Here is a 25,063-nt window from a genome sequence, read left to right as displayed (position 1 = left end):
TTGCCACCTCTACCTACAGTGAGCACTGTGGCAGCTGTCTAGAGCTCAAGACTCGTGGAATAAAAATTGAAACAGCCAAGCAGAGTGTCAGTGTTTACCGAAAGAAAGATGAATTTTGTCTCCTTGCAAGTTGTTTTGCAATAGACCAGCAAGTTCTGAAGCAGCCGGCGACATAGATTCAGAGCCCTATTGTAGGGGAAATCTGGCAAGCAAGCATGCCCTCTGCTCTCTCCCTTTGCAGACCAGGAAGGTGGGGTCCAGGAGGTGGAAGGGACTTGCTGAGAACCCTGCAGGCACACCCGGACATCTCTGAGCATGCAACTCTGCTCCCCTCCAATCCCTAACTGGCAGCTGCTCTTGCTGTAGGCATTCGGTCCTGTGCCAGCACATACAGAAGCCTCTGTGCAAACTAGGAAATGATGCTCTTCCTATCATGAGGCCGAGAGCAAGTGCACAGATGGATGAGTTGAGTGTGGCTGGATTTTAGCCTCATCCACCCAACTGGACCAATGTTCCAGTACAAGGGCACAACCTCACAGCGCTGTGTGCAGTCAGCCCCCATGCTCCCGTTTTGTTTGTTGGTTTTTCTCTTGCACCCCGGCTGCACTATAGGACCATTCCTCCCTCTCTTTCTCCATCACCAGCATGCCAGTATGTTCGCATCCCTTTCCATGCTAGCTGACCCACTCCTTCCCTTCCTCCACCTCCCCAAACTCATTTCAGCCCAATTGGTTGTCAGCCATTCCCTTCTAGCAGGCACTCTGTGCTCCAGCTCCTTTGGATTGACAGCTTGCACTCTGAAAATGTCTTGAGATATGATTGGCAAGCTACAACCCATGGATCAAAGGGAGCCTGTGTCTGTTTTTGTAAATAAAGTTTTATTGGCACATGGCCTAGTCTGGTCTTTGACACAGTGCCTGTGACAGCTGTTGGGCTACAGCAACAGAGCTGACCAGATAACAAGGCCCACAGAGGAGGAAAAAAAAATGCTAGCCAAGCTTGTTGACACAATCCAGTAATCCTAGATCCTTAGGAAGCTGAAGTGGATCAAAAGTTCTGGGCCAACCTAAGCAATTCAGTGAGTCACTAAAACGGTTCAAAAGAAGCTTAATTAAATATGACTCAGAGATATGGCGCCTGCCTGGCCTGCATTAGTCCCTAGGTTTAATCCCCAGTACAAAAAAATAAAAATACAATTTAAATGCTAACGTATTTATCACTATCTAAAGAAATGATTAAGGGGCCCATAAGCTCACCGACTTAGTTGATGTTACTAGCCAACAGATGGCAAGAGCCGACTCAAGATCAAACCTAGAACATCCTAGACTCCTAAAGGACAAAATATCCTTTGATATTTTGATATCTTTAGACCTTACCTTTCTTCCAGACTTGAGAAAAAGCACACAGACAAGTCCTCAGAAACTGGATTTGGAAGCTCAAAGCTGCCTTCCCGTAGCACGCTCCTGAAAGTTCGTGGTCTTGTAGAGACATCTCTGTTCTTACCTTGGGCCCAATGGGGGACGGCATGGCAGCCACCCTCCCAAAGGTGCTGACCTTCCCAGCGGCTCAGCCCTGTGTCTAATCGATGCTTCCTGTCCTCAGTTCTGAGCTACTGCACTTGCCCTGGCAGCATGCTTAGAGAAGGAACAGCCAATCAAAGGAGTCCAGAGAGCATGACATTTAGACGCTCTGCAGCCACTGTCCCTGGTGACTCTCAGATCAGCTCAACTGCAATTTACAAATAATACAAGCATGTCTGCTCTCTGATGTCCCCACTCTCTCTGCCCTCCCAACTCCTCCGCTTGGCAGGGTTTCTAAGAGCAGCACCCTGGAGTGGAGTGACAGTCGTACCCCGTCTATCCCAGGGAATTCAGGAAATCCTCTTGGGATGTAGAAGGAAGAGAGGGGAGAAGCTCCAAAGGTAACCAGAAGCAGACAAGCCTGGGCATCAAGACAGGCACTGAGGGAATCAGAGAGCCCCAGTATATTGACCCCTGGGGGAGGCAGTGCATGGTTTAGTGGGCACTATATGCCACACACAGAGAATAGCCCACGTATTCCTGACCATTCCTAGGAAGACAGCTTGCTGTCATCATTTTCTATGTGAGACAATTCAAGGGTACTGGACATGAAATCCTAGTTGGTCAGGGGCATATATATATAATTCAAATCACATCACTTTAAGTCCCAAATTCAGCCTCTCTCCTCTCAAACATCGGGCCCCCAAGGCAAGAACAATCTGGGGTCAGTAAACTAAGATCCCAGGTGGTCACTTTCCTAAAGGGTCCATCTTCCCACAAAATCCGTTTCCCAACAAAACCATTCATCTACTCCAGGAAATTTGAGATGGTGATGCTTCTGTGGATTACCCAGCTCCATCCTCCCCTGACCACCAGCAAGGCCTCCAGCCAAGGTCCTTTGTCACTGAGTAGCAGCCTTGTCTTCTCTTTCATGTATACACCATGCTTGATTTTATGAAACTGCAGAACTCCCTCCCCACTGCCCTGCAGGCTCCTTAGGGTACACTCAGCCCTCTATCTGCCAGTGGTCTGGTACCCTTAGTCATACAAATGATGAGGATGCTGAAGGGGAGAGAAGGATGCAGCAACAAGCTCAGGGAAGTGACTATCCCTACCTGGGCAGCTATGGGCCAGCACAATAGGTCATCTATACAGCAGTTCAGTTCAAACTGGCTGCCTGGTGGGAGGCATACGTCTGGTACTAGCCACTGAATTAGAGTCTGAGACCTACCACTCACCTTCTTCAATATCTGAGATAGATTGGAACATCCTTATTTCAGTGTCTGCAATAGGAACATGGCATCAACCTGCCTGAGTCTCAACAGAGGGAGGATTGATTTTACACAATTTCAAAACAGCATCTTGCACAGGGACACATGAGCATTTGTAATATCTTAGATGTGCACATTTCAAAACAGCCTCACTATTTCGGGTTTTGTCTCCAATGATCCTATTATGATCCCTTCAAAATGCAGGATTATCTTTTCCTGCCATGGGCAGGTACAGAAAAAAAAACCCTACTTTACACTGACATATGGGATGCGGTAAATGACATTCTCAGGAATTGATACTCAGCATCATTTGTGATCTGTTAGGTATTTGTGTGTATGTGTATGCATATTAGGTATGTGGTGTATGTGTGTTCACATGGGTATGTGAGTACATGGACATGTGTATACATGTGTATGGAGGCTATAGGTGAACGTGGCGTCTTCCTTGATCACTTTCCACCTTACCTTTTCAGACAGAGTCTCTCACTGAACCAGGTACTCACTGACTGGCCAAACTGGCTGGCCAGCAAGCTTCAAGGATCGAACTATCTTCCCGAACCTCAACTATGTGTTATAAATTCACATCGCAACACACAGGGTGCTTGGCGATCCTTATGTATGCAGGTATGGCGGGATTATAGCAATGCTCCGTCTTCCCAGCCTCTTGCTAATGTCTTCGAGAAGACCTCCGGGCCCTTTTTGTTTACTTACCTATTTTAATATAGAAGATGTTCAAGGTCGTACAGCTGGGTTTTCAGATCAAGCCATCCCTCAGCAAACTGGATATGCAGGCCTTGTCAAAGGAGTGCCTCGGGGAGCAGTAGACACACTCGTCAGGAAAACCAAGCTGACTGCTTTGCATCAGCCTGGGAGTTGGTTTCTGTCCATCTCTCACCATCTCTGGGCCTTTACCCTCTTCCTCGGAGCTCATTTAAGATTGAAAAGGATGCCTCAGGTGCTAGTCTAATAGAACTTCACAGGTGAGGCTCCCAAGGTTGAACAAGATGACAAGATTTCCCCCCTGTGTCCCAAAGGCAGCTTTTCACTACTTAGACCTACCACAATGAATAGTACCTGTCTTATTTGTCACTATTGGTTCCAAATTACTTTGACTTTTCCTTAAAAATTTCATCATTTTTAGAAGGCAAACATCAACCCCCACAGAGACCCATAACAGTAGAAAATTGGCCATGAATAGATTCACCTGTATTAACATGGAGTGTGTAGTTTTATCCCTTGGCATTTTTAACCCACTTGGTAGGGGCTGCTTGACTTAAATCCACTCCACAAATTAGAAAAGTCTCGGCCAAGAATTTCTCCAGCCAGCACGTAATCCTGAAACTTTGCTCTTCCAAGAGCAGGAGAAAGTCTATCTCATTTGGGCATTCAGCAGTCCATGACTAGAGAGACCAAGGTACACATGCATGCATACACACATGCACACATGTGAAGAAGCAACTTTGGAGCCAAGTCAAGCTACAAGAGGTGAGTCAAACCCACGAGCTCCCAGAATCAGCAGGCATCTCAGTGACTAGGATATCCTTAGCAAGAGCCTAGAGCTGACACAAGGGTCCATCCTGGCTTACTGGTATCAGGAGGGTCCTTTAGATGCATTTAGGCCTAAGGATAACATGCAAAGCTTGTTTTCTTGAAATAACAATAAAATCAGGCTCAAGCCCATCCTGGGAAACCTGCTCTATTTTTCCTTGTAAATGCAGGGTTTGAGGACTCGGGAATAAGACAATGCCACTGTGACTAGTCTCAACATAAGGCAGAGACCTGGCTCTGAAGATGAGCCCAAGTTCAGAGTGAGACCAGCAGCACTGCTCCCACGAGGTCCAGAACATTGATCACATGAACACGGGCCTCCTTAGACACCCACTGCAGGCTTCCGCAGACCCTCTTCCCAGCCTGGTGTTCCTGCTGCAAGAAAGGATGCCTGCAGAGGCAAGAGCCAACAGGAACCTGATGTCCAGGCTCTTATCTGAGCATAACCGTCCATAGCAGATGTTCCCAGCAAGTAGAAAAGCATTGAGAGATGCCTTTAGACTTGCCAAGGTCTTGGAATAGGAAACAAGAGCTATTGCAGCCTGGCACACGGACATCTTCCCTGGATGAGGAATGTTCAGGAGCCAGTGGCTAAGGGAGCTAATGTCATAACATCTGATGACTAAGGTAAGCACACAGGTTACCAAATAACTGCAAAGTAACTGAAAATTGCTCTCTGTGGGTCCCCCCAGCCTGCTCCTGGTCCTACTGTTTCTTTGCCTTTGTCTGCCCCCAGCCTCCAAGGTCTAGGCCCCAATGTTTCTTAGATGTTTTATACTTTCTGCTCCAGCCTTCTTTGGATCCCCTTCCAATTCTGTGAACCCCCACCTCCCAGAACCTTCCAGGAAATCCCTTCCAAACCTATGGAGTCTTTGCTGATTACAAGAACAATGTATTCCAAGCGGCCAGCTCAGTAAGGCTGAGGAGACTGGGAAGAGGACTGGCTGGCTCACTGTCCTTCCTCCAGGCTGAAGCTGGAGCATAACATGTCAATGTCACCACTGTGAACAGATGTTACTAACATGTGTACAATCAATAAGAGTCATTTGAGCAGAACCAGGACAGAGAAACTGAAAAATGACATCACTCCATAGGGTGACAAGGCAGGATCACAGGCAACCCTAAAGATGTAGATCAGACTTTCCCTCTCCATCCTGCCTACCTCGTGCGTGCGTGCGTACGTGCGTGCGTGCGTGCGTGTGTGCATGTGTGTGTGTGTGTGTGTGTGTGTGTGTGTGTGTGTGTGTGTCTGATGTATATGTATATGTAGTCTTAGTATCCTAGTAGGGTCTGTGTGGCAAATGGAGAAAGATAGAAGAATGGGATAGAGAAAATTTAAAAAATGGTCTTTTGTACCCCTCCCCAAACACTAAGAATCATCTTCTTTCTATAGTGAGACTCAAGGATTAAAGTTCCAGTCACACACTTCAGGTAGACCAGAAAGCCTAAGGAGACACTACTCCATTACATATAAGGTAGACAGGGCCATCCGGGCTGCATAAAAACACAAGCATCAGGGCTGGAGAGATGGCTCAGAGGTTAAGAGCATTGTCTGCTCTTCCAAAGGTCTTGAGTTCAATTCCCAGCAACCACATGATGGCTCACAACCATCTGTAATGGGGTCTGGCGCCCTCTTCTGGCCTACAGGCATACACACAGACAGAATATTGTATACATAATAAATAAATAAATAAATAATAAAAAAAAACACAAGCATCACACAGGACTGATGCCAGGCGTCTCTCTCAATGCTCCCACCCCACTTCTGTCTCAGTTTTCTTCTAGTCTTACAGCAACAGACATCAGTGCTGACCAGGAAGGTGACACAGGAGGGGAAAAGATCCCACAGACTCCGCAGACCTCAGACCCACCAAGTTAAAAAACCAAATATCCTATGTGAGTTCCATCCATCAACCACAACAGGACACATGGACCAGATACACCAGTGCATGCACACATGCCCAGTACACACATACAAATACATACGAACATCTGCCAGCCGAGCAGGACCCTCAAGTAAGCATTCGATGGGTGGTACCTGGCCAAGAATAAAGCACAGGCGAAGTCACAGAGGTGAGTCAGAAGGCAACTCGCTTCCTAGTACATTTATTGGAGCTTGGTTAAGAGTGAATGCAATCGGGAGTGCCCGGCCACAGCCCCATCAGCCCAACCGGACCAGAGCTCAGGGGGCCTGGTACCTTTCTTCCCATCATAGACAACATTATTAAAAAAAATAAACTTTACAATAATACATTTTCGCTCATCTGTAGGGTATTATTTCCATAGTTTTGCTTCTTAAAAAAATGAAAGAAAGAGGAAATCACAGGCTATATGTATATGGATATACACATATGTGGAGAAAGGAGGCCCAGTATGTACAGATGGTAGATGAATGCCTCAGAAATAAGGAAAGAGAAAAATGGAAAAGAGGAGAAGAGAGAAAGGGCAAGCTTGGGACCCACCAGAGTCCATCTAGGGTCTCCCTAGCCCCCACTCAACAGCCCTTCTCCCCAAGTGAGGTCCACCAAATGGACCCACAAAAAAAAATCCAAAAAAAGCCAACAGAGGATCGTTTCTCTTTGACTTCAGGATTCCTGGCAGGAAGGAGGAAGGAGCATCTTGGAGCTGGTGCCCAACCAAGGCTTGCTCCTTCCCTGGAGGAGCTTCCTCCTGTTAACAGCTCCTAACCCATCTACGCTACAGACACAATTGGCCTGGAGCAGCCATGGGGGTTCCCAATCCAGACTCAGACCCACTAGGCCACCTAAGAGCTGGGGGTGGCAGCAAACCATCTCCATCTTCGAAGCCAAGAGGAAGAGGTGACAAGGTCCTTATGGCCACCCCTGCTTCCTTGTTGACTGACACGCTCTGCTAGTCCCTGGGCGGGTCGGTCCCCAGAGTAGGCAGCTCAAGAAACAGCTGCCATTGTCCTTTCTCCAGTTCACACCAGGCACAGCGAAGTCCCTTCCACAGCAGGCCGTCATATGGTCCCGAGAGAAAACACCAGTGAAGAGAAAAGAGTCATCGCAGAGCCTCGAGCCCTCCTTAGTGGTGCTGGGTGGCCCTTGCCGGGGACCTCTAGGCAGGCTTCGGGCTGCCTGCCTGCTTGTCTGTTTGGTTTAGAAAAACTTCTCCAGAGAAGAAACTTGAACGGAGAAAGGTTCAGAGACAATGTAGGAAAAACAAAAAACAAAAAACTTTTTTTTGCAAGGTGTGTGTGTGTGTGTGTGTGTGTGTGTGTGTATGTTTCCATTTTGTCAGGCGGGAGTCACATCTGGGTTGCTTGAAGAACTCTTGTGCAGGGTTCCGAAGGCCTACAAGGCCAAGGTCGGCATCAGAAGTGGGAGTGCCATCAAGGCAGCCGACAGTCTTGCCCTGCTGGAGCCTGAGTAAAGTTTGATCACCTTTTTGCTCCCTGGACTGATGTTTGTCGTGAGCTGATCCATGGCAGAGGAGGTGACACACACAAAGAAAACAACAAAAACCCATCAGTAGGGCTGTGGTCAAAGAAACACATGCCGAAAGCTGTCTTCCCCGACCCCACCTCTCTCGCTGCCTAGAACCCATCTTTTGCTTCCCTCGCCCTCTGAGGGTAGAACTGTGCCTTCAGGGAACTGGGGAAGACAGGAACAAATGGGAGACTCTGTCTCTTCTAAGCCTCAAGGCCATGGGTAGCAGTCCTCAGTAAATGGACCTGTAGACCTCCACACTGGCAAACAGGCACGCTGGCAGGAGCTTGTAATCCCAGCATCCAGGAGGCGGGGGTAGGAAAACCGTTAAGTTCAGGGGTAGCCTTGAGTACAAAGTGAGTTCAAAGCCCGTAAGGACCCTAAGGTAAGGATCCTATTTCAAAAGCGGCAAGTAAACAAGAACGATTCCAAACAGGTGGTTTATCAGGGCCTGATTATTGATAGGGAGATGAGAAGGCCACCTGCTCCCTGCTCCTGACTGAGGAAACACTCTTCCTCCACAAAATCCCATCGCTGTACATCTGACAGAGCTTCTCCCTCGCCCTTCGGCAGACTGGGGTGCCACTCTTTGTTATCCTGGGCCTGTGAGTCACTCCTACAGTCCTAGGCAAGGGGCTCCACCAAGAGTCCGAGTCCTTCTCGACTCCCATGCCCCGTAACTAGAGCCAAGCAGTACCCAACCCAGTCTTAGAGGGGACTGTGGGAGGGGCCTCCGCTCAGAGCAGCTATTGGTCATCCACAAGGAGACAGCCACAGGCTCTGGCTGGAGGCTCCGCCACCCCAACAGAGTGAGTTCTCACTCAGGTCCAAAACGGGGTCAGAAGTTTGGTTGACCCAGGGGCTCTGAGTTCAACTGCTGCCTAAATAACAGTTCCTGTGGGCCCAGCCTCAAGTGCCCACCCCCCCCCACTGTGCCCCTACTCACCTCTGTGAAACACATGCTTAACTCTTTGGAGTTGTTGGCCTTCAGCCCTTGCTCCTGGGGAAAGAAGGCACGACAGGTTAGCAGGCTGTTTGGGTCCCATGCAGCATGAAGCACCCAGCTTCCTCTGAAATGCTCCGCATTTTTTATCCTGGCTCCTGTGGGCTTTTGAAGGAAACTTTGATCCCCAGCTTGCAGCATTCTGTGGTCAGTGGCCATCTACCTCTCCCAATGCTCCTCCCAACTCCCCAGAGACAGAGAACAGGCCTTTTCCTTGCACTGAGCAGTGTTTGGCTCCAAAGGCAACTCAGCTAATGTTTTATTAAGTGCACACAGGCACAAACGAGGAAATGCCACAGAGAAAACTGACTGCTGGGTGCCAGCGCATCGCCTGCCATTGCTGCTGAAGAGTTGTGGAGCGAAAAAGGATGACGAGCCCTCATCTGAGTTCAGGAGAGGAGAGAGAGCTGTAATTGATTGGTGCTGCCTGTCACGAATGTTAGGGTTCTAGCAGCTGTGCTTGGCCATTTAGACCCCAACAGATGTGTGCACCTGAACCCTCTGCAGATGAGGTAAGGGATGAGAAAGAAAAGCCGGTCTGGTAATGCTCCAAAATTCTCTACCTTGACTTAACTACTTGGCAGCAGGACCAAAGGATATGTGCAATCAACAGTTCTCTGTTGCCAACACTGTGATAGAGTCCCATGGGAACAAACTGGGGACATGGCACGTCTATCCTGGCTTCAAATAGCTTGGTTCTCACGGCCATTGTGCGGACACTCTGGCCACTAGAGGCACCTAGGAAGTCCTAGAAATTATGAGGAAGTCACTGTTCTCAGCCAGAATTATCAATAATCCCTTGGACTCCATAGGCAACCGATCATCCTGGGCGTCTGATCAACTGAGTGATGCCCCAGCTGTCACAGTGAGATCCAGGCCAGGAAAGTGTGGTCATGATCCAGACTGGAGAAACAAAAGAAATCAGACCCAGGAGGAACCTGCTCAAGACCACAGTACCAGTGTCCCCGGGTGACAAAAGCTGGCCCAACCTTCAGAGGGTCATGGGCTCTAGGGCCTTGTATCCCCAAAGATGGGCTGCTCCTCCTCAAGGCACAGTCCCAGTCCAGCCAAGCTCTGGGTGGCCACAGGGAGAACAACGTCATCTCATCTTGGAGGACGTCTTGTCTTCCAGTCTCCCATCTGGCACCCTCCCCTACTCAAATCCTCACCATATCACATCTATCCTTCCTGTGGACTGCCAAGAATCTACCTGCACCCAGTACCACTTTCATCATTCTAATCATGGGCTGTGGCAAGCCTGGCCTGCCCTCGGTGGCCCCATGGCTTAGTCCTATGTCAGCCTATTTCAGGGCTTACTAGATATGGAATTCCAGTAAATCAGAGTCAGACAGCCCCACAGCATTCAAGGACCTTGTCTCATGCCAATCAAAGGTGCCCATCTTTGTTTCATTAATGTATTTCAGAGTTACACATAAAATTGTTTGAAAATAGTCTATTGCCTTAAGAAAACTAAGATCTGAGAGAACAACTCCATTAAACAGTTACCTCAGGTGGGGCAGCCACAGCACCCTGTGACTGGACAAATGCTCAGGCAGCCCATGCAGGCTCCGTGCATCAGGACACTGATGGGCACACAGCATTCTACACCAAGATCAACCACAAAGAAAAGCCAAAAGCGTTCCTGAGCCTCAAGCCAGAACCTCACTCTCCAGCTCAACCAGAAGTATAGAGATAGGATCTGAACACACAAGCTCTATGGGGCCCCTGACCTAGGCCTACATTCCTCCCCAGAGTGACCAAGAGCCAGCAATGTCTCCCAATCAGGAAGAAGAAGCCTTCAAAACCTAAGGACAATAGATTCCGGGGCTACGAGAGCCTACCCACATGCAGTGAGGATTGCCTGTCAGATCTGCCCATGTGGCCATGGCTACAAGATCTAGAACTAACTCTCCACCTGTCTAATCCCTTTGGTCATCCGCACGTCACAGCCTAAATTCTTGTCCCAAGGTGGTCTGGAACAGAGTAAGAAGCAGGGACCCAAGATGACAAAGTCCTGGGCTCAAGACTTGGCTCTGCTGATTACCCAAGACAAACTTACTGAGCCTGTTTCTTCAGGTATAAAATAGCCTGGACAGATGTGCATGCACCCCTAAGTGGTGTTAAGGTGAGACACTGGACCCCTCAGATCTCAAAATTACCTATTCATCACACAAAGCAGCACCAAGTAATTTTTTATCAGGCAGAACCCAGAAGCCAAGCACCCAAGTGACAGGTGACAGGGAAGGCGCCTTAAGGTGAGAAGGCGCAACCCAACTCAACCTGTGGTCTGAGGCCGGTAAGGAAAGCATAAGTTGGGCAGCACCCCGCTCTCTCCAAGGACTCCCCAACCTCTCTGCACAAGGACAACTCTAGAAGCAAAAGGCTGGAGGGGGAAAAAAACCCTCTGCCCTCCTGATTTCCAGGAAACACAGCAGCTAGCAAATGGCTTCAGTGACCTCCAACAGCCAACCCGAGGCCCCTCCATCCAGTTCTAGTCACACAAAACAGCAGGGGGGAGTTCCGGTTTTTCTAAAAGCGGCACGTGGGTGGGGAGGAAACAGAGAGCTGGAAATTCTAATACCTAAGGCCAGAACACTGACTCAGATCCACTGCTCCCCTCCCTCACGGGCTGGAGCTGTGCCCTTAAGTTTCTCAGCCCCAGGGAGATGAGATGATTCACCAGGTAAGGGTGCTGGTCACCAAGACTAGTAACCTGAGTTTGGTCCCCAAAAACCCACAGTAGAAAGCTGACTCTCACAAGCAGTCCTCTGATGTCTACATTTGTGACATGTCACATATACACACATAAAAATGAATAAAAGCATGTGCGTGTGTGTGTGTGTGTGTGTGTCAGCCCTGCCTCAAAGGGCTCATAAAGACTCAGATAAATAAACCTATACACAAGGGGCTCTCTACAGCCTTAATCCCAGGAAGGGTCCCATCTTCCCCAGTCCTAGGAGAGGGATACAGGGTGGGAAGAAGCAGAGCCTCAGGCCAGCCCCCAGCTGAGCCGGGACAGACAGACCAGCTTGGCATGTTAAAGGGGGTTCCCTACAGAATAGCAAGATTCGGAGGCACTCCCCTTGCATTTCTGAGTGGGAATCCAGCAGGGAATGGTGAACAGGTCTCTCCTAAATACCTGATTTTCTTCTTTGCCTTCTGGAATGGCTGTCCCTAGCATCCTGCTCAATGACTTAGTCAACGGGTGCCAGGCTGACAATCCCTGCGGCCAGCCCTGCAGGAACTACCTGCTAAGGAGCCTCCCACCCACCGGAGCTTCATAATCCCTGCCTTTGAGCAGCATCCCTGGGTCTACAAGGCGTTTTCACATCGCCTCCCATACAGATCGCTCATCGTCTCCTCCAGAATCAAATCAGGATTAAGACAGGCCCCCAGACTGGAGCCTGTGAAAGCCCATGTTGTCAGGGTGAGGGGAACTAAACAAGGATGCTTTAGAAACTCAGAACATGAACAATGTGGGCCCATGCGATGACATAGCCAGTAAAGGTGTTTACTGTGCAAACCTGGCCATCTGAGTTTGAGCCCAAAAGAACACACAGTGGCGAGAGGAGAGAATTGACTCCACAAAGCTGTCCTCTGACATCTACATATGTGTTATGACATGTGTACCTGTGTATACACATCATACACAAACAGGCTCACTTATAGCAATAATTAACTGACTAGTCAAGATGTGAAGAATGAATTTCTCTAAGAAGAAAGAATGAGATTTGGCATTGTTAGGCACTGAAGAGCCTGGAGTGAGAGCTCTTACCATAGCATTGAGCTTCTCTGTGCCCACAGGGGATCACAGAGAGAGTATAGGCATACCAGTCTTCTGCCAATGTAGCTTCTTCACAGGTGAGCTGTCCCCAAGAAGCGTAAGATCAAGGGTACCCTTTGGGGTCATGTAAGGCATGAGAAGGGCAAATTGTGCCTGAGTCTGGTCATCTAGCAGGTAGCATAACTCAGGTCAACCTAACTGTCTACCACATCAGCATGGAATTGAGCTGACAGCTGTCTACGGAGCAGGAACCTGAGCCCTCCCCTGGCAGTAAACCAGGTAAACCCAGTGTAATTAAAAGGCAGCCAAAGATGACATGGGTATCTTCCCCCAAACTGGGGAGGGTGACTCAATGAAGGGATTAATCCTCTAACTGAAGGCATTTAAAGGCATTTGTCACTGATAATGAGACCCCAAGGTTCAAGGTGCAGAAGGAACAGTGTCTTCCCTAATCAGGAGGGTCACCAGCACAGATTGGTGAGTGGCCAGGAGGAACCCGCTCAAGTTCTCATCCTGGTGCTATGAATGTTACGTACTACTGATCAGAGAAGCCCATTGCCCACCATCTCAGCTCCTCCCAAACCTTCTAGTAATCTGTGCCCCTGCTGATGATCTCCAGACCCCAGCAGTGTGTCCAGCCAGTCTCTGAGAAGTCCTGCCCGAGCCATCTCCTGTGTTCTCCACACACACCTCACTGTTTATCCTTTGGCATTCTGGACTAAACTTTCTTCAAAATATTTTGTTCTAGGTGTGTGTGTGTGTGTGTGTGTGTGCGCGCGCGCGCGCATTTGTTTGTGTGTGTGTCTGTGTATCTGTGTCTACATCTGTATCAGTGTGTGCATGTGTGAGTCAGTATGTTGTATGTGGCCTGCTTAGGATCAACCTCTTTAGCAGTTAAGCTACTACAATGAAGGATATCACTGCTTTTGACCTTCAAGGCCATAAAGACTATATATCTTAGTTAGGGTTCCTACTGCTACAATGAAACACCATGACCAAAAACAAGTTGGGGAGGAAAGGGTTTATTTGGCTTACATTTTCACATTGTAGTGCATTAAGCCCGGATAGGAAACTCAAACAGGCCAGGAACCTGGAGGCAGGAACTGATGCAGAAGCCATGGAGGAGTGCTGTGTACTGGCCTGCTCCCTGTGGCTTGCTCTGTCTGACTTCTTATAGAAACCAGAACCACCAGCTCAGAATTGGCATCATTCATATTGGTCTGGGTCCTCCCCCATCAACCACTAATTAGAAAATGCTCTACAGGCTGGCTCACAGCCTGATCTTAGGGAGCTATTTTCTCAATCGAGGTTTCTCCTCTAGGATGACTACAGTTTGTGTCAAGTTCACATAAATCTAACCAGCACACTGCACAACCCAGAGTAGGATCAATCTCATTCACCAATGTATCTTTCCCTAGAAGCTCGTATAAGATACAGCATACAGAGTTTGTAAACCATATTGCATGGATGGATGGATGGATGGATGGATGGATGGATGGATAGATGGATGGATGGACAATTCAATGAACACTGTAAATCTTGGAGGCAAGAGGAAGGTCTCATGCCAGCAACCATCAGTACATGATCATGGGTCTGTCACCTAAGACCTCTGGGTCAGGTTCCTGAATGTTGAGTAAGAATGTTGTCACCTCCCCCAGCTAAGAAACTAAGCAATAGTGGAGAAGATGCCTTAACTGACTTTCACTGAGATCAGATTGAGGACTATCTTAATTGACATCATAGTACCCTCATCCAGAAACTGATGGAAACAGATGCAGAGATCCACAACTAGTCACTGGGCTGAGTTCCCAGAGTACAGTCGAAGAGAAGGAGGAGCGATATGAACAAAGGGGTCAAGATCATGATGGGGAAACCCACAGAACCAGCTGACCTGAACTAGTGGGAGCTCACTGACTCTGAACTGACAACTGCAGAACCTGCATAGGACCGAACTAGGCTGTGAACGCAGGTGACAGTGGTGGGGCTTGGGCAGTGTGTGGCAGTGGGACCAGGATCTAACCCTAGAACTGACTTTGTGGAACCCATTCTCTACAGAGAGATACCTTGCTCAGCTCAGGCCTGGGCAGGGGGGACTTTGATCCTCCCCCAACAAGATGATGGGACAGACTTAGTTGACTCCCCAGAGGAGTCCTTACCCTCTCTGAGAAGCAGATTGGGGGTGGGGTGGGGTAAGGTGGGGGGAGCAGGAAGAAAGGAGTGGGGGGAACTGGGATTGGTTTATAAAACAAACAAACAAATAAATAAATAAAATTTTAAAAAAGAACACTGTCACCTCATTGTGAATTTAACAAGATGAGAATTCCCAGCATGCTCACTGATAATTAGCAGACAGCAGCTGAATGGCAACTATTACATTTCTCTTGTACCCCAGTCTGTCTACTGCAATATTGTTAGGTAGCAAGTGTTTTCACGGCTGCAAAGAAAATGCCTACATGAACAAAGAGGTGAAAAAAAATGTTCTTTCCCAACTCCTTGGCCCTTGGGCTCCTGATCTTAAGGAACCTTTGGCGTTCCTTCAATGGTTCCATTTCAGTGAATTCCCATATGCTTGACCCTGATGCATTCTGAGCTCTTGAGCTATGCCGAATTCCTGTTCCCAAGCTTCAGAGGCACAGCCCTCACCTGGATAGATGTGCAGGTGGTGATGACACTGGTCCCAAGGCTGGTGCTGTCACTGAGATCATCGGGCAATGAAGGAATCTTCTCCACCCGAGGAGCCTGGGTAGCTGGAAATGAGGGACCTTTGGGAGACATGTTCACATCTGTGCCATTGCCAAAGGCCTGAATGGCATTCCCTGGAGAGAGGGCAGATAGAAATAGCAAGATCAGAGCCTGCTGCCGTCATTCCTGATGAACTTCCTTCCTAACTACTGCTCTCCCAGAGGAGCCTACAAGCTGGAGACAAATGGTTGGACACTGGAGTTTGACTTTGCTAAGGCTCCTTTCAGACAGAAAGTGTTCTCCCAATTGGTGAGGAAAATAGCACAGAAAAACTAGAAAAGACAGAAAAATCAAAATGGAAAGAAATTAGCAAAATGAGAATTGCTATAAGAGTGGAGCCATGAAGTTTAGAGACAGTTGGCCAGGCCAAGATGGCAGGAGCATCTTCTTGGTGGCCAGCACTGGAGACCTCTCTTGCAGAAGGCCCTATCCATGGCTTCCTGGGCACAGGCTCTTCCAACTCCTTTGCCAACTCAGGTACTACCTGATCCCCACCCCAGCCTCAGCCATTTTCCCTCTCCACATCACTGACTTTTCCTGGACGGCCTTCCTATCCCATACCACCAACTAGCACTAATCCACTGGGGCAATCTAATTGGACTTCTTGAACAAAATTATTCCTAAAACTCAACAAATATCTATGGAAATATCTACCTCCAAAGTCATGTCTCATTGTGGACTATGCATATCTTCCTACTATCAACAATGCTTTCTCCCCTTTATTGCCAGTCCTGAAGATGTCTTCGATACCTAAGTAAGTCCTCCAAGGCAGAACCTTGGGAGCCTATGGTGCCTTCTAACCCATCCACTAGATGTCATCTCAGACTATCTCCTAGCCATCTCATGGTTCCACCTCTAGTTCCTGTCTTCTCCTACAAGCACCTACTACAGTATGAGACTCACAGTATTAGGCCACCCATAAAAGCCATATCCTCCATAACCCCAATGACACCTACTCACATCCCGGTTGAACCGGATGCCAACACCAACTGCTGGTCAGTATCCTTTTACCACTCTGTTCTACCTCCCAACCACCATGACTTTCAGGCAAGAAAGCCCCAATGCCTTCAGATCTGCAGGAGGAGTACGCTATCTTCCAGTCCAGATACAGGCCACTCTGGTCACTTTCAATGCTGTACAACAAGGCTCTCTGCCCTGCAATCTCCTCGTCAGTCTGTGTCCTTCTAGGGAGCCCTGGGAACCTGTCAGAGTAGACCACCAGATGTCCCTACCTTGCAGCTGGCTAATATCCAACTGTCCTCAAGAGATACAGCCTCTGAGAAACCTTGAGTCCCCCCTTGTCCAGGAGGACTTGGGTATCTTAACTCTGGCACCAGAGAGAACTGCAGCCTACAGCTTCCATCTGTGCTGGGATCACAGATGACTCCAATTTACCTCCACCTAGTTACGCACGCTTTAATGACAGGCACTGAAATCTGAATCCCCAATGCCAGGCAAGGGAAGGCAAAAAATAGATGAACAGAAGGAAAAAAGGAGAGAAAGAAGGGGGGAAGAGATTTGCCAGTGTCATAATCGACAAGGGATGCCAGGCTGCAAAGACCAAAGGCAGGCCAAATTTAACTGTGACTGCTTCTCTCTGAAGCCTTTGGACCAGTAGTTAAATGATTTTTTTTTTAAGTCACCAATTCCAAGAGGAAAGACCCACTACAAGGAAAGGGTGCCTGTGGTCCTCATGGGAACTCTCAGTCTCCAAAGGAAACTGGTTGATGCTGTCAGAACAGCCAATGAAAATCATTCTATCTTGGCATCCCATGAGCTTAGAGACTCTGATGGTAGGCTCAGGCAGCCCGCTGACAGTTCTGGTATGAAATCTCCAAGAGCTCAAAACTTCAGGTCTCTAGGAACCCCTATATGGTACAGAAGCCCCACGGGTATCATTGGCCATCCCAAGAAGATGAGAGGAAAATGGCCAGAGCAGCTCTAGGTTCCTTCCCAGGTAGCATAAGTGTATTCCAACTACAAAACAGAAGGGGAAGTCTTCCCAGACTTACGGAGGCATGGGTTTTCTGTGAAGTCTCGGAGGAACTTCTCACATTCTTCCTCCTGGTTCCCACTACCACGACAATTGCACCAGGGGGACACCACAATACCAGTGGGGTTGGAGTCCACATAGTTGGGTGTCATATCAAACCCTGGGAGTGAGAAAGGGAAGGAAAAAAAGATGCGTAGACACAATAGGACAAAGGTTCATGTTTGCCCTCCTCCCCAACACCAAACAAAACTCAGGTTCCTCAACTTACAATCCTAACTCTGAGCACAATGACTCCTAGTGACCATGGAGTCAGCAGGACCAGAAAAGTCAAAGGCCTAGAGAAGACCAGTCTCTATGCTGTCAGAAGGGCAGAAAAGACCCCAGCAGCTCAGCCCCAGCCTTCAGGTCCTTGCTTTCTCCCTCACAAACGTGCAGAGTGATTCTTCTAGAATCTAAAAGATGAAGGCACCCATCCTGGGTTGGATCTCAGCACTAGGATTTACCAACTAAGTGAGCCTGGTCAAGGAACTCAGATTCTCCTAAGCATTAGTTCCTTGTCTGTGAAATATGGAGAGATGGCTCAGCGGTTAAGAGCACTGGCCGTTCTTCCAGAGGTCCTGAGTTCAATTCCCAGCAACCACATGGTGGCTCACAACCATCTGTAATGAGATCTGGTGCCCTCTTGTGCCAGGTATACATGCAGACAGAACACTGTATGCATAATAAATGAATAGATCTTTAAAAAAGAAAAAAATATCAGCTACTTAGTGAAAGTTTCAGTATAAGAGTCCCGATTGACTGATTAGCAGGGCCTAGAAAGCTGTAGCTTAATTTCCAAGGCCTTGTAACCAAAAAAAAAAAAAAAAAAAAAAACGGTCCCCTCCTAGTAAGGAGTAGCCTCCCTCTGCTTCCCCCTGGACACTACTCTGAATCTGCCACAGGCAAGGTTGTGCCTTGAGTCTTTTTCACTGACCTTGGACTGGACTGCAACACTCCCCACCCCAGTGAGGTTGGGGGGGGGGTGCACTGAAAGCACAGAAAACACAAGGAGAGCTTACCAATCATGCCAGCATAGGAGCCCAGACACGCCTGGTAGTTGTCCGCAGGGCAGCTGGTGAGTGTCCGGTAGGAGGCTCGACAGTTGGCGTGGAAGTCTGCCAGGCGGGACCTGGTGTCAGGAAAAGACCCAAGGAGGAAACAGTTTAGTCTGGCAGTCTGCTCCAGCCTCCTCCGCACTGCCTGGGGCATAGAAGCTCCACACTGCAGATCCTAGAACCTGAGGAAGCCAGGAGAGGAGGGAATAGAAAGTGAAGGGAGACGGGCAGAGGCAGGCACAGTGCAATTTAAGAAAAGCCCCAGCCACGCATCTGTAACACCAGCACTTAGAGAGCTAAAAGCAGGGAGATTATCACAAGTTTGAGACCAGCCTGAGCTACATAGTGAGTTCCAGTGTCAGCCTGGAATGAAGTGTGAGATTTGTTTTTTTTTTTAAAAAAAAAAGAGCAAAACTAAAGTCAGAGACACTGGCAATGCTCTCTAACTGGTTCCTGCTGTCAGAAAACAGAGAAGAGGGAAGGAGTGTGTCGACAGACAGCATCTAGGACCAGGGCAGGAAACTAGGTTCCACTTCCTGTCAGCCAGAGCCTTGGAGAACACTGCCCAAATCCTGGAACACATTGCGCTTCCCAACCCAAAGTGGTTCCCATGATTGCGACCCTAACCTGAAACTTAAACCAGAACTCAGGGACAAGGAGGAAGAGTCCCCTTAGGGTACGACCTCTCCTCGTTCTGGCCTGGACTCTTCTGCATTGTGTCAGAACAAAGGCCAACAGGCTGCCCCTCTCCTGCCTCCCAGGATCACCAGGCAGAGCCCACCTTGTAAAATTTTCTCTTCCTGACCAGCACGCCATTGCCCGCTGCTGTCAGTTCCTGTGACACCGTGCACAGGACCCCTCTGTGCACAGCTGTGACACACTCAGCCAGGAGCAGGACCAGGCCTGTTCTCTGCCCCTACCTCAGAACTGGATGTGAAGCAAAGTCTAACGCCCACGGCTAGCCCCCTTCCTTCTCCCTCTTACCCTGGTGCTCTGGCCGCAGTGCCTGAACTAGAGGGGATTCCTCCCTCCCTCCTTCCCTCCCTATCATGCCTATGGCAAGCATCACCTCCTACAGGTAGTGTCCTGACTGTGTGACCTCATTTATCAGCTCATCCGAGTCTATGACATTGCAAGAGAAAGCATGGTCCCACTGACACTCCAGACTTGTGGCTTTTAGAACTGTAAGCAAGGGTCTGTCTTCAGTTGCCTAGTCCCTAGTACTTTGGTACATCCCTGGAAAACACTAGGCTTTTCAAAAGTTCTGCTTTGGTCAAATCTTCCCTTGCTTCAGAAGGAAGCAAGGGCAATAGGAAAAGATAAAGGCAGAAATGGAGATCCTGCAGAATCCTGCATTTTAGAGCAATCACTAGTTACCATCTTCCATATGATGTTGTTCTGTATGACATCCCCCCAACACACACACACTCGTGCATCCACGTGGGAATGTATAGAATCTGTCTCCCACTTCCGGCGTCCCCAAAGCCACCCCCAACACTTCTCCACAGAGGACTTTTCCTATGACCACATAGTTCTGCTCTTTTTCTATCTGCAACTACACAGAAAATCTGCACCAGGTGACTCGACAGCACAGAGGCTCGCTGGCATTGTCTTCTTTAGTCTCTCCAATGAGAACACCCATTGCTAACACGGCAATTTTATTTCTTTCTTCATCCATATCCTCCAAGGTCCTGTTAAACGTGTTAAAGGATATGGTAGCTATATCCCTCATCCTTGCTCCAACTGGATTAGAGCATCTCCCCTGACTTGTGACTGACAGAGTCAAGATGGGAATGGTAAGCACGTCAATACAACATCAGAAGGGAACCCCGATGGTATGGTCAAGGCAGCATGCTCCCCACCCCCAACCCCCCCAGACTAGGGCACAGGACTTGGGTGGAATGTCACTATCTGCTTATTTCCTTACAAATCACATGATCTGCCCAAAACTGAGCTGGGGGCTCCAGCTAGACCTGTAGCTGTTGGAGCCTCCTGGACTGCTCCAGTCACCGCCAGCAACCAGAGCAGCCTTCTCCTCTGTAACAAGTTTGACTCCAAAATCAAATGGCACTGGGAACTTGGCGTATCTTTCAGCTGGCCTGGAAGTCCAAGGAGCCTCTCAAAATGTCACCAGCTCAAAGGCTGGAGAGGAATGGCAACATAAATGAAAGAAGAGGAGAGCGGTCCTTTGAGGGATCTAGGACATTTCCCTAGCAGACCATAGATCAGCCAGGCTCTGCAGGAGACGCGCCGGTGAGGATGCAAGCCAGGGAACAGACGGTAAAAGAGGACAGACGTTTTCAAGAGTTGTGGCTAGAGGGGCTCCTGAGCTGGTAAGGAGGAAGGCAGTCCAGCTGCTTTGAGAGCCATCTGTCACATGGCTGTGCTCAGTCCCTTGCCCTGTTATGTGACCTGGGGCTCACTGGCGTGTCTCTGGTACTCAGTGTCCCTGCTTAACAAACAGAAAGCTTTGTCTGCCCAGAGCTTCAATAAAGCGATGAGAGGTAACAGACAGAGCAGCCAGCTACCAACGTAGACAGGGATCATCATCTTTGTTGCCTTCTCTATGCAGATGTCTGGTCCCCAGCACTATGCCTGGGTCTGGCCAGTACAAACAAGAAAGAGCTTTTCAGGACCCACAGAGAAAACACACCACTTTATCCTGTGTCGAGATGGGAAGGGAGGGCTCCATAGACAGCTTGCTGGGTCCCAAGAGACCCTGCCCCACCCTGAGCCCACTCTCCCTTTCCATGCCATGAAGAATGTATCAGGGAGAACAGGCCCTGGAAGCTGGGAAATGTGCAGAGAGCCCCCATGGCCAGGCCCCAGAGTGATGTGCAAGAAAAGCAGCATCTCAGCCCTATGTGGCTCCAGCCTCCTGCTCTTAAAGAAGCCTGGGGGTTAGAGCCAGGACCCCAGACAAGAAACTGTACAGAGGAAAGAGAAGGGGAGGATGTGGGTTTGGACCAGCAGTTGGTGAGGGAAAGGAAGGGAAGGGAAGCAGCTAGGCCTTCTGCTGTCAGCGTTACCACTCTCGGCATTATGACATTCTGGCAAGCGAAGGGGACAAATGGGGCCATTTAGGAGGTTGCCAAGTCCAAGTCTCCAGGAGGCCTTTGATTGCTCAAGTTTTTCTCTGCCCCTCAATCTGTGATAAACCCATAGCAGCGGGCTCCCTCCGCCCGCTAAAGGTACCAAGTGGAGTCAATTTCCTTCCATGCCTGTACAAACTCCAACAACCCCAACACAATGAGAACCAACCACATGAACACTCCAGCCTAACCCATAATATGTGGGGTGCCAGCTGGTGATCTCCATCTCCTCCAGGCAAAATGTCACTCATCCCCTCCACCCTGGGATGTCATTGGTCTCTAGGATTCTGTACCGCTGCCAAGAGTTGATCTTTGGCTGGGATAAGTCTTCCACATCACAGATTTCTGCCTTTAAGTCACTCCCATACACACACAGAAAAGAGATGGGGTGAAGAAATTGTGAGCGGCAAAGACAGACAGACAGATAAACAGAGAGAAAGAAGCAGAGAGCCAGCAAGAGCACTGAAATGGACACAAACCAATTCCTATTCACTGAGTTCAGGGGAGCAGGTGGATTGCCCCAAAATCACAAGTCCTCTGTGAGCAGGCTTCATTAAGAGCTCTGGCCTATTCAATCACAGGGAAGCAGCAGGAGAGAGGCACTTGACCCTAATTTGATGAAAAGGTGGCCATATTCGATGCTGGATGCCCATCTCATTTGAATTTCAGATGAATGTGAGTTTTTTAATTATTACTATTATTATAATACATCTCAGACATACTTGTACTAAAAAAAAAGTTTTCTGATCTGGAATTCAAATTTTACTGGGAATCCTCTTATTTTTATCTGTTAGCACAGGTGCCCCAGCAAAAGGAGAAAGAGCAGAGCTGGGGATGCAGAAAACAACCCAAATAGGAGCACTCACCCAGACTGGGGGGTGGGGCACTTCTCAAAGAAATTCTCCAAGTGTGGTAACCAGGCACAGACTACCTGCACTGTCATTGGCCAGAAATTGTTGGACATGCTAATTCTCTAGGCTCCGCCCCAAACACACCCTTCCTGAAACTGTAGCAACAGAGCTAGGAATCTCTCCACTAGGCCTCCAGAGGGTGGGGTGGCAGGCTCCAGTCTGAAGGGAGGCCATCTGAACAGGCTGCAGAGTTGAGCTTAGCAGTGCTTTTCAGGTCCTGCTTTCTGGTCTCAGCTTTCAATGCTCCTACTTTACAGCCCAGCAGAAGAATTAAAATCCTAGGAGACTTGTGGCTACATGCAGAATATGCATGCTTCTGTACACATAAGTACATACGTGTGCGCGCATGAACACGTGTACACACATATATGTACACACACATATATGCACACACATACACACACACACACACACTCCTGCACCCAAAGAGACACACAGTACACAGTTAAATGAACACGCTCTTCTAACTACTTTGTGTGTGGTGTTATCCAAAAGAAAGGACACAGATCTGTGTTTTATCAGTGACATTCTGTCTTGTTCCAGGCTGTAACACCTTGTCAAATCTCTTAAGGAGTGCTACATTTTTGAATCTGAAGTATCTCCGTAGACCCACGCTTTGGGTGTATGTACGTTCCATAGCTATTGGTGCCTGGAAGGGGAATGTGGAGCCTTAGGAGGAAGGAACTAGCAGCCATCCAGAGGTGGGGCTTTGAAGGCTTTAGCCTGGTCCCTAATTCTGGCCACTCCGCTTCATTAATGATGTGAGAATCCTCTACCACATGCTGCCACCACCATGAATTCTGCCATGTCCTCCCTGCCATGACAGACAGACTGAGACTCGGGATAGACTGTACGGACACCATCTTTGGAATCAGGTGGACACCTGGCCTAGACTGGATCAACTCTGAAACCCCTTTCTCTTGGCCATTATGGTCCAAAGAGGGATCCCTGACTAAGGTTTTCCTGATGCAAGAAAGAGCATTATTTGCTTTCTGGTTTCCAGACTAGAGCACAAACATACCAGCTCCACAGTAGTGGCCTTGGGTCACATTCAAAACACTTCCATAACAATTCGAATGAAGAAAGGAAAAAAGGAGAGAGGGGATAGAAAGGGGAGAAGAAAGGGAAGAGGGGGAGGGAGGAAGGGAAAGAGACTTCCTTGCTTCCTAGAATACACCTCTATCACTCCTATATTTTATTTTGTGAGCCAATCAATTTTTTTATTTTTAACCTAGCTGTGTCTCTGTTAGTTAATTTACTTTTTGATTATTGACTACTACTTAGCTTCACTCTCTGCTATTAAACGGCTTTTTCTGGCCAAGCTCAAAACCACCAGGAAAAAGCACGCCATGAAAAGGTTAAGCAGAAGCCTAGGAAGACAGATCAGTGGGTGAAGCGCTTGCCTCATGAGCATGAGGACCCGCTTCCAATCCAGCACTCACATAAAATACTAGCATGGTGGCATGTGCTTATGATTCTAAGGCTGGAGTACCGAGACAGGAGAATTCCTGAGGTTCACCGGCCAGCCAAGCCCAACAGTGATGAGAGACCCTATCTCTGATGAAGGGACATTGTGGCTGGATGACACCTCATCTCATCCTCTGGCTTCCACATTTACCATGTGCACACACCGCGGTCACGCCCCAAACAGAGACACACCAAAACATAATATCAATTAAAAAAAACCTGCCCTTGGAGCTCACGCCTGACAAACTGTCATGCACACCCCAACCCGCCCTGGACCCAGACTGGAAACACCTCAGTCCCAACCATCTGTAACCTTTCCCCTGGCTCAGGAGCACGCTCCAGCCAAAGTAAAGCCTATCTAAGGCAGCTTCATCCCTCCTGCTCCCGCAAAATACCACATGAAACACAGCCAGCAGGAACCTGGACAAGCCGCTCCCCTCCCCCGCAACTATACAACTACCATGTTTATCAACTGTATACAGCTGCCATCCCCTGTTTACAGTCCTCTGAGACTGAACCAAAGCAAACTGGCCTGGCTTGGCACAGATATGGACAGAAAGCACTCCCCCAACTGACCAGCTATGAGCAACCCAGGAAATCATATGCACACACACATACACACACATACACACACCCTCCCACGCCTTTACCTGCCTCTTCTTACCTAGTCTTCTCTGAGTTGCCCAATCCTCTGCTTACCTCCAGGCTCCAGCTTTGTGGGCATTAAACATTTAGCAAGACACATTGAACAACCACCTAACTCCAGATGACCAGGTCTCATCAGGAAAACAAATGTAAGCAATACAAAAAAAGAATAAGGAGAAGGAGGAGGAAAGAAAGAAAGGTAAAGAAAAAGAAAACACCAGTCCCATAACCATGGTCCCCAAGAAGAAATTCAAGCCCCAGTGCTAGAATGACCTCTGGACAGTAATAAACTGACTGTAGCCCAAGTAAACACAAACACACATCTGAATGAAAGAAGGACACTCATTCAGGGTATGAAAATAGAATTCAGGGAAGAAGTAGAAATACCAAAGAAGAAAATTAACCTGAAATAAAGCTGGAAATGAAACTCTCCACTAGTCCAATAAAAAGTTCAGCGGATAGTTTCGCCAGCCAAATGGATCGTGCAAAAGACAGAATATTTGGGCTTAAAGACAAATTAGAGGAACTGGACCATTCAACCAAA

At 48.5% G+C, this 25,063-nt stretch overlaps 1 protein-coding gene across 2 annotated transcripts in view; it reads right to left on the bottom strand.

Moving 5' to 3' along the window:
- Positions 1–6,429: 6,429 nt before the first annotated feature.
- Positions 6,430–25,063, bottom strand: part of Gfra2 (GDNF family receptor alpha 2) — a 97,783-nt gene continuing 79,149 nt past the window's right edge. For both annotated transcript variants that reach the window (XM_075949528.1, XM_075949529.1), the window contains 5 exons: positions 18,369–18,478; positions 17,330–17,470; positions 15,219–15,391; positions 8,735–8,788; positions 6,430–7,776 (listed from right to left, as the gene is read on the bottom strand). In XM_075949528.1, the coding sequence (XP_075805643.1) occupies positions 7,654–7,776; positions 8,735–8,788; positions 15,219–15,391; positions 17,330–17,470; positions 18,369–18,478 (601 nt within the window). In that variant the 3' untranslated portion in view covers positions 6,430–7,653. The remainder of the gene's footprint in view (positions 7,777–8,734; positions 8,789–15,218; positions 15,392–17,329; positions 17,471–18,368; positions 18,479–25,063) is intronic.

Source organism: Microtus pennsylvanicus, chromosome 15 (assembly GCF_037038515.1).
Source record: "Microtus pennsylvanicus isolate mMicPen1 chromosome 15, mMicPen1.hap1, whole genome shotgun sequence".
Classification (NCBI taxonomy): Eukaryota; Metazoa; Chordata; class Mammalia; order Rodentia; family Cricetidae; genus Microtus; species Microtus pennsylvanicus.
Note: the sequence above shows the minus strand (reverse complement) of the source record. Positions and strands in the feature narration are given on the sequence as shown.